We start from the raw sequence: 11,213 nt of genomic DNA, 5'->3' as shown, positions 1-11,213 counted from the left end.
TCCCCTCTAAGTTAGCCTCATGTTATGTAAAATGGATACAAATTCCCCAACTTTTTTTTTAAATACGCATTTAAATAAAAGTACCGTATGTGTTCTTGCTCATTCAAATCATCATTATTTTCTCTAAATGAATAACGTTTTTAACTACTAGGAGAGGTTGAATAATGCACAATGTCCCTTTGTAATTGGTAGCCCAAATCAGTTTCAAGAGCCTGTCAAATGGCCACAAAAATTCACCAACCTGAAATTGAAATAATGGTAAATTGCCATGAAATGTATCCTATATTAATGAAAGACTATGGTTAATTGTTACTTGCGACCGCAATCTCCTGGCTTGTGTCATCATTGCAGCCTCTGTCAAGCTCCTTATGTTGCACGTGCAAGTATGTGCATTTCTTAGACATGCTTGAATAAACTATTCTTTTTCATCTCTCTTGGGTTTGTGTTTGGACTGAACTTGAAACAGGCCTTTTCTTATTTTCACATGACCGTCAATCTCAGCCAATTTCTCCCTTTACTAACTATTAAAATCCCCCTTATTAAGCAATAATAAACTGTATATACACAAAGTGGCACCTATCTACTCAAACAATATTCTATCATTCAATATGAATTCCAGTTAAATAAACATTAATAACGGTAATAATGTTATTGTTTTTGTGATAATTGTAGACACAGAAATTGAGGCACGGTCGGATAAAGTAAGCAGGGCAATGAGAATCGCGGAAAGTAAGTCATTACCTGTTTGTTTAACATAACACTGAACTCCAACTCCCTTCCTGCGACTCTTATCCCTGCCCCTTGTGTCATACGACTCCCCCTTACTTTCTGTGCTTACATAATAATTATTATTATCATCATTATAAAAGATCTACTAGCAAGCACCAGTAGGCTAGTCGCATACTTACAGTCTATAATAGGCATAGGTCTACATGGACCACAAAAACACACCAAAAAAAATGTGTCTGTGTCGCTATAAATAAGATAAAAGCCTTAAATAAGCCTTATAATGAATGCAACACACGCTACATGTATCTATATTATCTACATCAGGTTTCACAAGTGTGCTTTCAAAATAGTTGACAAATAAGGGGCAGAACACAAATTAGATGATGCACTTGCAACATCCACTGCAGCCTGGTCTCTCTGAAAGGAGGATTATCTCAGGTTTTGAGTTTTTCCTTGCCCTCATGTAGGTTTTAGATCAGGGGATGCTGTAATAATAATCTGTAGTCTGTAATAGTCTGAGGTCTGTGCAGCCCTTTGAGACTTCTTGTGATAAAGAGCTATACTGTACAAAGAAACATGACTGGACTTGACTTAATGATGTCTTTGGTCCAGTCAGTTAATTTTCATGGCTTGCAGTCACATACAACTCCTACGTTGCTTTTTCTCTTGGAATTGCAGAAAAATTGTGTTCCTTAAAATTGCGATTCGTGCACCCGTAATCACAACAGTAGGGCGTGTTTTTTGTTATTTGCTAATTGGTACTCTAAAAACACAACTCAATATAAAAACCAAGTCTCGCTTTACTCAAACTATTACCACTACTCCCACTGATTTGGGTCGACAATTCGTGCGCATACTGTCCTGATCAGGTGATGACGTAGGCTGGAAAAGGGTCTATACCGCATACATCATTTAAAATGATCAAAACCATATAAAATACAGGGAACGCGTATGAGTTGATAGTGTAGCATTGAAATAGTGAAAACATACCTAACAAATACTGTAGAAACATTAAAAAACACAAGGGTGAACATGAACCTACCCTCCAACCGACCCATGTCAACACCGGTCCTCCTATCTAATGTGTTTCGCCCCAAACAGCCTTGCTAAAAGTAAGATAAAAGTACATAGGCGTGGTGGGAAATAAAAATGATAAGGGCTCTTTGAACCCCGGTTGTCATTGTTAACACAAACTTAATAAAGAAAATATTCTACTTTCAACTTTTTAGGGACACCTCAAACGATAGACCCCAGGTTTAAGCTATTTGGTTGGGATTTCATGAATGAAACGAGCAATTTTTTGCATTATGTTATCGCTAAAAAAATACATCCTTAATTTCTATTTAGTTTCTATTTCTCCCACATATTTTACGTTTTGACTATATAAACACTGCATATGCAGTATTGAGAAAAAAAAAAGATTGAAACCAAAATCCAGCACACAGTAAGTGGACATTTAAATGAGCGCATGAACATGGAGAGCTGCAATTGGCTGATCTTGAGCCAATCACCGACAGCTGTCTCCGTTCTTCCGCACAATTGCCCAGTATGATTTAGGACACCTCCAAATACACGCAGCGAACCTCAGTGAGTATGTTCTAAAGCTCCCGTGGGGTCGAATTCGGCGTTTTTTAACAAGTTTGTTTGGTTTTCAATACAAGTATTTATTAGTTCATGAGAGTTGACGTTTCCAGCGCGGAAAAGAGTTACCGTTCGATGGCGTGGGAGTTTTTCTCCTGCGGAGAGGAAGTGTATTAGCATACAGGCTGCTAACCTTAAGCTAATGATTAACTATACAGTACAGTTGTTGGCGACACAAATACCCTTTGACAAGTGAATCTGTGTTGTGTTAGTCGACGAGTCGCTAATTTTCTTGCATAAAGTATTCCGTTTTAGTTTCGTAGTTCGCGAAATGCTGTACAGTACAGTGCAGTGCAGTATAGTACACTGAAATAGTTTTGACATTACGCACAAAACTTGGCATTTTCATCCATGACGTCATTCCAAAGTTCTGTTCTGTTGCCACATCGAGTATTCGCTATTTTGCGAGGCGATTTTGATATTTTATTGTAGACAAATGCAAGTTTGGGAAACTAAAAGCCACACCCTTCCTTTTCGTGAACGGGTTGACTAAAATAAAGTACTACTGCTCGTGCTTTAATCTGATATATTTTCAGATTTTTTTCCAAATAACTTGAAATGTAATCCAAATAACATGCATGCAGTTATAATCTGTATACTATGCAGTTGTTGAATGATTGACATCATCAGCTGAATTTAGAGAAATGTTTCAATTTCTGATTAAGGGCTTCCAATTTCAAGCTCTGTGGCCCCTGCGGACCCTTCACCACCTTCTTTTGTCATTTGCACACCCAAAGATCTCCCAGATGTAGAGGGAGTTGACGTCTGCAGCGGCTGTCTACACAGTATGTGTTTCCAATGCATATATATCTTCAATGATTCCCGCATGAAGTTTTTAAAGAAATATTAATCCACATTCAGGGGAAACCTGAGCCCCCAGAGGAAGTCATGAAAAGAAAGTCAAGTCACATTTATTTGTATAGCCCTTAATCACAAAAATGTCTTAAAGGACTGCACAGGATTACAATTACACAATCGCCTGATCTTAAACCAACATGCGGGCAAGGAAAAGCTCAAAACCTCAGTGTGAGGAAAAAAGAAACCTTGGGAAGTGGTAATCCCCCTTCCAGGATGACCAGGGTGGAATAGCTTTAGCATTGACTTACAGTACACAAACCTAGTAAACATCAATAAAAGAGAACACTAGATAACATGTAGAAAGTGCTTTTACATTGCACTTAGAAAACTGCATTAGCCCTTTTAATAACCCACTCATTCTGTATATAATTGTTCGATAAATTGTTAAAAATGCACATCAGTGGGCTCGATTTAGATTGAATTTATTGACTACAGCTGTCAGTTTAATATATTGTTTAGAAAAAAACTACTTATGTAATTCAATGGCCAAGATATTCACTGGGCACTTTAAATCCAAAGCATTGTTGTGGACTATGGGCTCACTTGTGCCGTGAATGATTTGAATGTCACAGTGGTGCCTGTAGCCTGCAATCTCCATTTTCAGTTGTTACATGCCCTTGAGTGGGGTGATCACAATGAGTCATTGTGGAGCCGTCCTTGCAACCATTGGTGGTGTATCGCACGTCACTTTTAGAATTGCAAATGCTGCCCAAATGCAACAGAGTGTATTTGTATATTTCCACTTTGACAAGAGCCACGAAGACCTAGGATCTGTGCGTGCACTTTGAAATAAGTTCTAAATGTATTTCTCCCTTTATCTCTTCGTGACAATATAATGCTAATATTCTACATCATGCGTCACCAAATTAAGGGGTTTTGGGCATGACGTGACTGCTTGGCGCACAAGAAGGAAGGAGAAGAAGAACCCTGTCCAAACTGGAGATATGACAGATTGGTTTTGCTGTTTCAGTATTTCGGCCAAGAGTTTTTAGATTTTAGGTATTTCAGCTAAGCATTACACATGTTCAGTTTTAGGTTTCTACCCAAATATTTTCATTTTGCTGCTTCCCTAATAAATACATAAACTTAATCAGTTAAATATTACACAGCCAGCAGGGATCTGTCTGTCTCTTGAAACATTTGTAATATTGTCATCCTTATCAAATATATTTCCTTTAAAATTTTGGTGACAAGTTTTAAGATGGAGTGAGAAAAAAGTGTGAAAAAATTTGAAAGTGATTCAGGAAGTAGATCCTAATAATTATTTCATAATTTAAAATTTTCATTTATATTTTTTGTAGAACTTTCACTTTATTTTCAATTACAATTCTAAAGACTATTCTTTTAAAACGCTACTTTTTTGAATTTTCAGCTTAGCCCTGAAAACAGTTCATTAGGTTGACAATGGTCACAATTTTCTTGTGGATTTAAAAAAGAGTAACAAACCCTTTATATGCCTTAACATTTTCACAAGATATCGTGATTTGGATAGGTTGCATAAAATCCCCATAAATAACCAATCATACAGTCAACTTATCTCATAATTGGTGTATCACATTGTTTGCAATGTCGAGGCAAGAGATATTGTGTAATTTTGACGAATTGATGTGGACAAACTTGGCTTTTAAGTTTATCAGAGTTTTTTCAGAGGACCACACTAATTCATATCTGTTGTTGTGACTCCTTATTGGCTAAGCAGTTTGTTTTGTGTGAGTTTTTAAAAAAATGTTACATAACTTTGTCTATTTGAATGCAGACCAATTACCATTTATTTGCAGGGTTGTCAACAGATTATGAAGCTTCAAGAGGTCCTGGAGGACCTTTGATCTTATTCCTATCATTTTTCTGTTAGCTAATTAGCATAGGTTTCAATGCCCTGCCATACAACAATTTCACCTTCCTTACCTCAGAACCAGTTCATGTTGTATACTGGGAGTAATTACGTCCATTTTGTAGCTCTTCTGTCATTGCTACATGGTGCGTTACTGCTATATAAATGCAGACCATTTACCATTTATGTCAACCTTTTTTAACATTCAGTGGCATTCACTGCTAAAACATCTTGGATCCATTTTAAATGGGCTGCCATTGACGGATAATAGAAGAAGAATTTACTTTTATTGTCATTCTTTGTAACAATGCACACACAACGAAATGTCGATACACCTAACAGGGCGCAGCCATTTTAGTCATTAGGTGACCAAACCCCCCAATTCCAACCCTTAATGCTGAGCGCCAAGCAGGGAGGCAATGAGTACCAATGTTGTAAGTCTTAGGTATGACTCGGCCGAGGCTTGAACCAGCGACCTCCCAGTCTCGGAGCGGGTGCCCTACCATCTAGGCTACCGAGCTGGTAACACCAAAGATTTATTTTAAATTGTCTGGCAGTGAATGAATTCAGTCACAATCTTAAACCTGAATTTTAAGAGCTATTAAAGTTACTATCGAGCATTTTCTTTTCAAGAGGCAACTCCCCATCATAACAATTCCCATGGCAGTGGGTGGGGAAGGGCTCGTTTTAGTAGCCAAGAATGAGCCAATACAAGTTGTGATCTTCATCGTTGTCATATCTTCTTCGTCGACCTGTTGCTGCTTTTGCGTAAATGTCTTTCGTGGCTGTCACACAACCCATAAATGCACTTCCCGTTTTGGGGGGAGTTTTTTTTTTTCTCATTTGTTAAAGTGAATTTTGCTCTACGTATATTTTTCTGCGGCTGAACATATTGCACGCACCCTGTGACTGACAGTGTCTTTTGGCAGACCCTCGCGGTGTCCACCGAAGTTGCTCACCATGCGCGAGTACAAGCTTGTGGTGCTGGGTTCAGGAGGCGTGGGAAAATCTGCACTGGTGAGGGAAAGATGGTGCCACTTCCACATCAGTGTTGTTTTCTTTTAATGCTTGACTAAACTGTGATTGTTTTTTGAACAAACATTTATAAAGGCACACGAGCCGAAAATATGGTTTTGAAAAATTCTGAAACTTGAATCTTTTTTTGTAATTGGTTGAAAATGAACAGACACTAGTCAACAGGAACCTAAGATTTACATGCGTTTTCACATTAAAGTGGCAATGCAAAGGCCCATTTTATTCATACGTATATTTTTTCAGTGGAAACTTTTGTTTTGGTGATAAATTCTGCCAGCAAGTCAGACTAAAACGGGTTCGAACAAAAATCATAGCTATTTTTTTTGGCTGTAGGAAATATCGTGCATCTGCTGAATCCTTTATAAACAACAAAATATACTTTTTGAGATTAACTATAATTTGCTGTGCAAATAACAGAATTGCCTCAATCATTTTTGTCAACTAACATGCAGATTGTGACGCTTTCTATGGGAAATCTCAATTTGATGTTAGTCTGAGGATTTTTCAATCACAAAAAAATCGTCCAGTTTCATTCTTTGCATGTCCCACCACTTTATAATATTTTATAAAGAAATCCTACATAAAAATGTTATTTTTCTGCCTATTCCCATTTGTATAAATACAATACAACATTCTGGTTAATTGCAACAATTGAAATGGAGTAAAGCAAGTAAAATGTACACGTTTTCTAGTACAATGATCTTGTTACTCTGGGAGATTAATTTCCTCGTTTCTAATATTGTTCTTATTTTAAGAAAAATTTGTAGTCAAGCAATATATACTTAACATGAGTGAATTTATCAAATTGTGTAATCACAAATAATTTGCTCTTCTTAAATAGTTTTGCCATTAAAAAATAAAATCTGGAAAAATACTAATAGTAAGTTTTTTTTTTTTTTTTTTTTTTTTTTTTTTTTTTTTACATTGATCTTATTTTAATTGTGTACTGACTTTTGTGTACGCCTTTTTTTTTTTTTTTTTGTCCACTCCAGACGGTCCAGTTTGTGCAAGGGATTTTTGTGGAAAAGTATGACCCTACAATAGAAGACTCCTACAGAAAGGTAGAATGTATTGAAAAAAATATGCTTGTTATACTTTTATATTATTTTTAAATAATGGCCAATATGATTTTTGTGAGCTGTCACGTGTATCTTTGTGTACTTGATGTAAATGTACCCTCCAATAATGCAGTGTGTTGACTTATGAGAGTATTTCTAAATCACAATTTTATTTCTAATTATGACTAAAGACTTTGTTTTCTTTGGCAGCAAGTGGAAGTTGACGGACAGCAATGCATGTTGGAGATCTTGGACACAGCTGGTACAGTACGTGGACCCCAAACCACAAATTCTGCAAAGTAAAATTGAGCAAGTGCGTTGACGCATGTATGTTTGGCATTGTCGTGCTCTGCAGGAGCAGTTCACGGCCATGAGGGACCTGTACATGAAAAATGGGCAAGGTTTTGCTCTCGTCTACTCCATTACGGCGCAATCGACCTTTAATGACCTGCAAGACCTTCGGGAGCAGATCCTGCGAGTAAAAGACACTGAGGACGTGAGTGTGTTACATTGAAACCTGTAAAGCCCATTTATTTTATAAATAAGGGAATCCACTTTACACATTTAATTGATCAAAAATGCCCACAACCTCACTTTTAACCCACAAACGCTAGAGGAATCATGTAATGCACTGTTTAAGAAATATCTATCTATCTATCTATCTTTCTACCTTGGTCATATCCCTCAAGAGGGGTGACTGACAGCAAGACACACACATAGATTAACAAAGAAAATAAAAGGGAAATAAATAGCAAAAAAAAAATAATATATATATATTTTTTAAATGGCCGCTTTCTGGTGTCCCATTTCATCTGTAGGGACGAAAGCATGACGAACTTGGGTTTAAGAAATATAGTACAGTAATATTATGAATACAAATTCCAACATTCGTTTTTACTCTGGTTTAGGACATTTTAGGGGTAGGACGATTATGCTTTGGTCGCAATTCGATCTTATCACAATATTAAGGTGGCAATTAAATTTATGACGATTCCCAATAATAGCAAGTTTACAAGTATTGCGGTTTGATATAATTTATGATTGCGATTTAATTTTTTACTTGAATCATACACACCTGGGCCAAAAAAACCATTAATGATTTTCAAACTATGCACCTCAGTGGGTCAGTTTGTCCAGAAGCTGAAAAAACAGCCACAACGGAAACATTTTTTTACTCGTAATCGTTGCCAATTAAACCAGTGTTCATTTTACCTCAGAAAAGTGATGGGTCCCGGGGACTCGCATGCTCAAAAGTCTATGGGTCCCAACAGAGATCTATGGGTCCCCAAAATTTAGTGTTATCGAGGTTGAAATTGTAAATCGGCGACAAATATATAAATAAATCTATAAATCTACATATTTCATTCCGTTTTAATTATCACACTTAATTGGTAATACAAAGCAGTTATCACTTTAGATTTTTCAGTTCACAAAAATACTGTACGCACACCAGACGCCTTTTCATAGTTGTTCATATGTTTGGCATGACCATTCAAGATGGCGACAACAGTTGCGTATTTTCACAAACTTGTGGTGTTATTAAAAAAAGTTCTACCCATATTCAGAAGTGTCCTCTACTATGCTGCCTTACAACACTAAGGCCGCACTGCAGCATATGACACATTTTGAAGAAAACTGAATGCTTTCTTATGTGTCTTTAAAGTCGTGAAAATATAGGAGTAAACTTGAGAAAAGCAATGGAATCGATAAATATCCCTGCCCTCGCATGTCTCATCAGTTCATAGTTCATTCAGCAGGCGGCCACATACTTTGTGCGTAGCTACAAATGTCAACTGCATCTCATTGTGTTTGTTGTTGTTTGGCTCCAGTGGGAGGATGGACGGCATGCTAGGAATGGTTTACCAATTCAAAGCAGCTCGTTCGTGCAGTAATCACTTCATTGTTTTTAAATGAAGTCTTAACACTCAATAGTTGCCTTTGGTTAAGCAGGTCCCCATGATCCTGGTGGGGAATAAATGTGACCTGGAGGATGAGCGTGTGGTGGGCAAAGAGCAGGGTCAGAATTTGGCCCGTCAGTGGAACAACTGTGCCTTTTTAGAGACATCAGCTAAATCAAAGATCAATGTGAACGAAGTAAGTTTGCTCGTATCAAAGCTGTACACTTGCTTTGGCCAAACCATCGAATGTTCCTGCTCACCTGCTATCCTTGTAGATTTTCTACGATCTGGTTCGACAAATCAACAGAAAAACCCCAATGGAAGAGAAGCCCAAAAAGAAAAGAGGCTGCACGCTGCTGTGAAGGCCTTTTCACACGCACACATTGACACAAATGGGCTGCAGGCCAGGTGAGTGTTTATCAAGATCGCCTTCATCACAAGCGAGTGCCAACACTGGATTTTCATGTAATCCTTTCCTTTGCAGTGGCCACAACAATAAAGTGCTATTCAATGGGTTTATTTCCTCACCTGTATCAGAATTCATGTCTGACCTCCACATCAGCTATTAATTGGATTTATTTCTTATTGAAAACAAATGTAAAGTGATTTTTCTTGTTTCTTTTAAAGATTTGAACCACTTTGTATTTTTTTCCAGGGTGCTAATTTGGGGGGACAAATTTGTTAACCGCCATTCCAGACAATTCACATTCAAGGGGTTTTAGATAGCTTTTTTTTGACTCACTATTGGCTAAATGACTAAATGGAAACCATACTATCAAGTGAAAAGCCGAGGACCATCTGACATTCTACGTCCTTCCTGCAAGTTTGCAGGAGTCGCCGCTACATGTTTGGAGTTTGCAGGAGTCGTCGCTACATGTTTGGAAAACCTTTTTCGATTTTTTTTTTTTTTTGGTGTTTGTTCTTTTAAAATGTTACATGGTGACATCATGTATGATTTTGTGCATAGATGACAAGCGCTTTGATATTTTGTCTTTAAGTCCATCAATTTATATGTTGGCTTTAACATTTATGCACTAACAGCGGCCGTGACAGTGCATTATTGTTTTTATCTTCGTCTCCCACTTTGATAATAATGTATATCCTAAGTGTCTTGGTTTTATATTGAGGCGTAAGCAGTCGGCGTTCAACGAAATGTATTCCACTTTATTGTGCATTAAAAAGCTGAGGATGTTGACGTTTTATAGACTGATTGGTGGGGAGGCTGTCCTCCGGTTTGTGTCCGAATGATGTAATGAAATATTTTACTAAAGTACTGCATTCATTGCTGCTTGTTTCTCTTTAAATGATTAAAATTTAGTACATTATAATTTGCGTGTCTTGGTGTTTAAAACTGCTTATTTGTAATGGGGTTAATTAGCAAGGCAAGTGCATTTAAATTGAGGGTGGTCTTGTACCAATACTAGATTTCAAGGCTGATTACATCCTTTTTTATGGTATCAGTATGAATTAAATATTTCCTTTTAGGAACCAAGATTTTGGAATTAAATAAATTGTATACTACCATAGTGGTGCACTGGTGGATCACCTTAACCACTAGGGTCGTATGGGCAGCATTTCCTGGAGTGTGTCTCTGGCAAGTACAGCCCAGTGGTGCCCATTCCTCTCAAGGCCAACAAATATTTCCACCTGGTCTCAAACTGGGGACCTTTTGCGTGCTAGGTGAATGTGCCAACCAGTGCACTGCGGAAATACTATACAAACTATAGCAAATGTTACAAATTAGACATTTTTCATGGATTTTAGTTTTTTTTTTTTTAAATGTATTAATTTTTCCCTGCGGGGAGATCATTTTACATACTAGTGGTATTGAATGGTGTTCTACAGTTGGGTACTAACATCTGCTAAAGAAAAACGTCAATACAATTTGTTAAAATATCTCCATCTGTACCGCTTATCCTCAATAGGGTCGCGGGGGTGCTGGAGCCCATCCCAGCTATCTTTGGGCAGTGGGCAGGGGACACCCTGAACTGGATGCCAGCCAGTCGCAGGGTACACAGGGACAGACAACTCACTCGCTCATTCACACCTAGGGACAATTTAGATCAGCCAACTAACCTAACATCCATGTTTTGGGGAATGTGGGAGGAAACCAGAGTGCCCGGAGGAAACCCACGCAGGCACGGGGAGAACATGCAAACTCCA

General features: G+C 37.7%; 1 protein-coding gene across 1 annotated transcript; it reads left to right on the top strand.

Annotated features, from left to right (window-relative positions):
* The first annotated feature begins 2,226 nt into the window (after positions 1-2,226).
* On the top strand, positions 2,227-10,378 carry rap1aa (RAP1A, member of RAS oncogene family a). Its single transcript, XM_088331170.1, has 9 exons — positions 2,227-2,316; positions 3,036-3,155; positions 5,989-6,076; positions 7,087-7,155; positions 7,363-7,419; positions 7,508-7,648; positions 9,103-9,246; positions 9,326-9,458; positions 9,535-10,378. Exons 3-8 carry the CDS (start codon positions 6,020-6,022, stop codon positions 9,410-9,412), a joined length of 555 nt encoding a protein of 184 aa, XP_088187296.1. The 5' UTR covers positions 2,227-2,316; positions 3,036-3,155; positions 5,989-6,019; the 3' UTR covers positions 9,413-9,458; positions 9,535-10,378.
* The last annotated feature ends 835 nt before the right edge of the window (positions 10,379-11,213 follow it).

This window comes from Urocampus carinirostris, chromosome 3 (assembly GCF_059441175.1).
Source record: "Urocampus carinirostris isolate Australia breed hairy pipefish chromosome 3, RoL_Ucar_1.0, whole genome shotgun sequence".
In the NCBI taxonomy this organism is placed as follows: domain Eukaryota; kingdom Metazoa; phylum Chordata; class Actinopteri; order Syngnathiformes; family Syngnathidae; genus Urocampus; species Urocampus carinirostris.
Note: the sequence above shows the minus strand (reverse complement) of the source record. Positions and strands in the feature narration are given on the sequence as shown.

What these genes read in the sequence shown, in the direction of transcription:
- rap1aa (XM_088331170.1), top strand. Translation starts at nt 6,020, where the DNA reads ATGCGCGAGTACAAGCTTGTGGTGCTGGGTTCAGGAGGCGTGGGAAAA. An exon ending in GAGTAAAAGACACTGAGGAC is followed by an intron (nt 7,649 to 9,102) that starts GTGAGTGTGTTA and finishes TTGGTTAAGCAG; the next exon opens with GTCCCCATGATCCTGGTGGG. An exon ending in CAAAGATCAATGTGAACGAA is followed by an intron (nt 9,247 to 9,325) that starts GTAAGTTTGCTC and finishes CTATCCTTGTAG; the next exon opens with ATTTTCTACGATCTGGTTCG.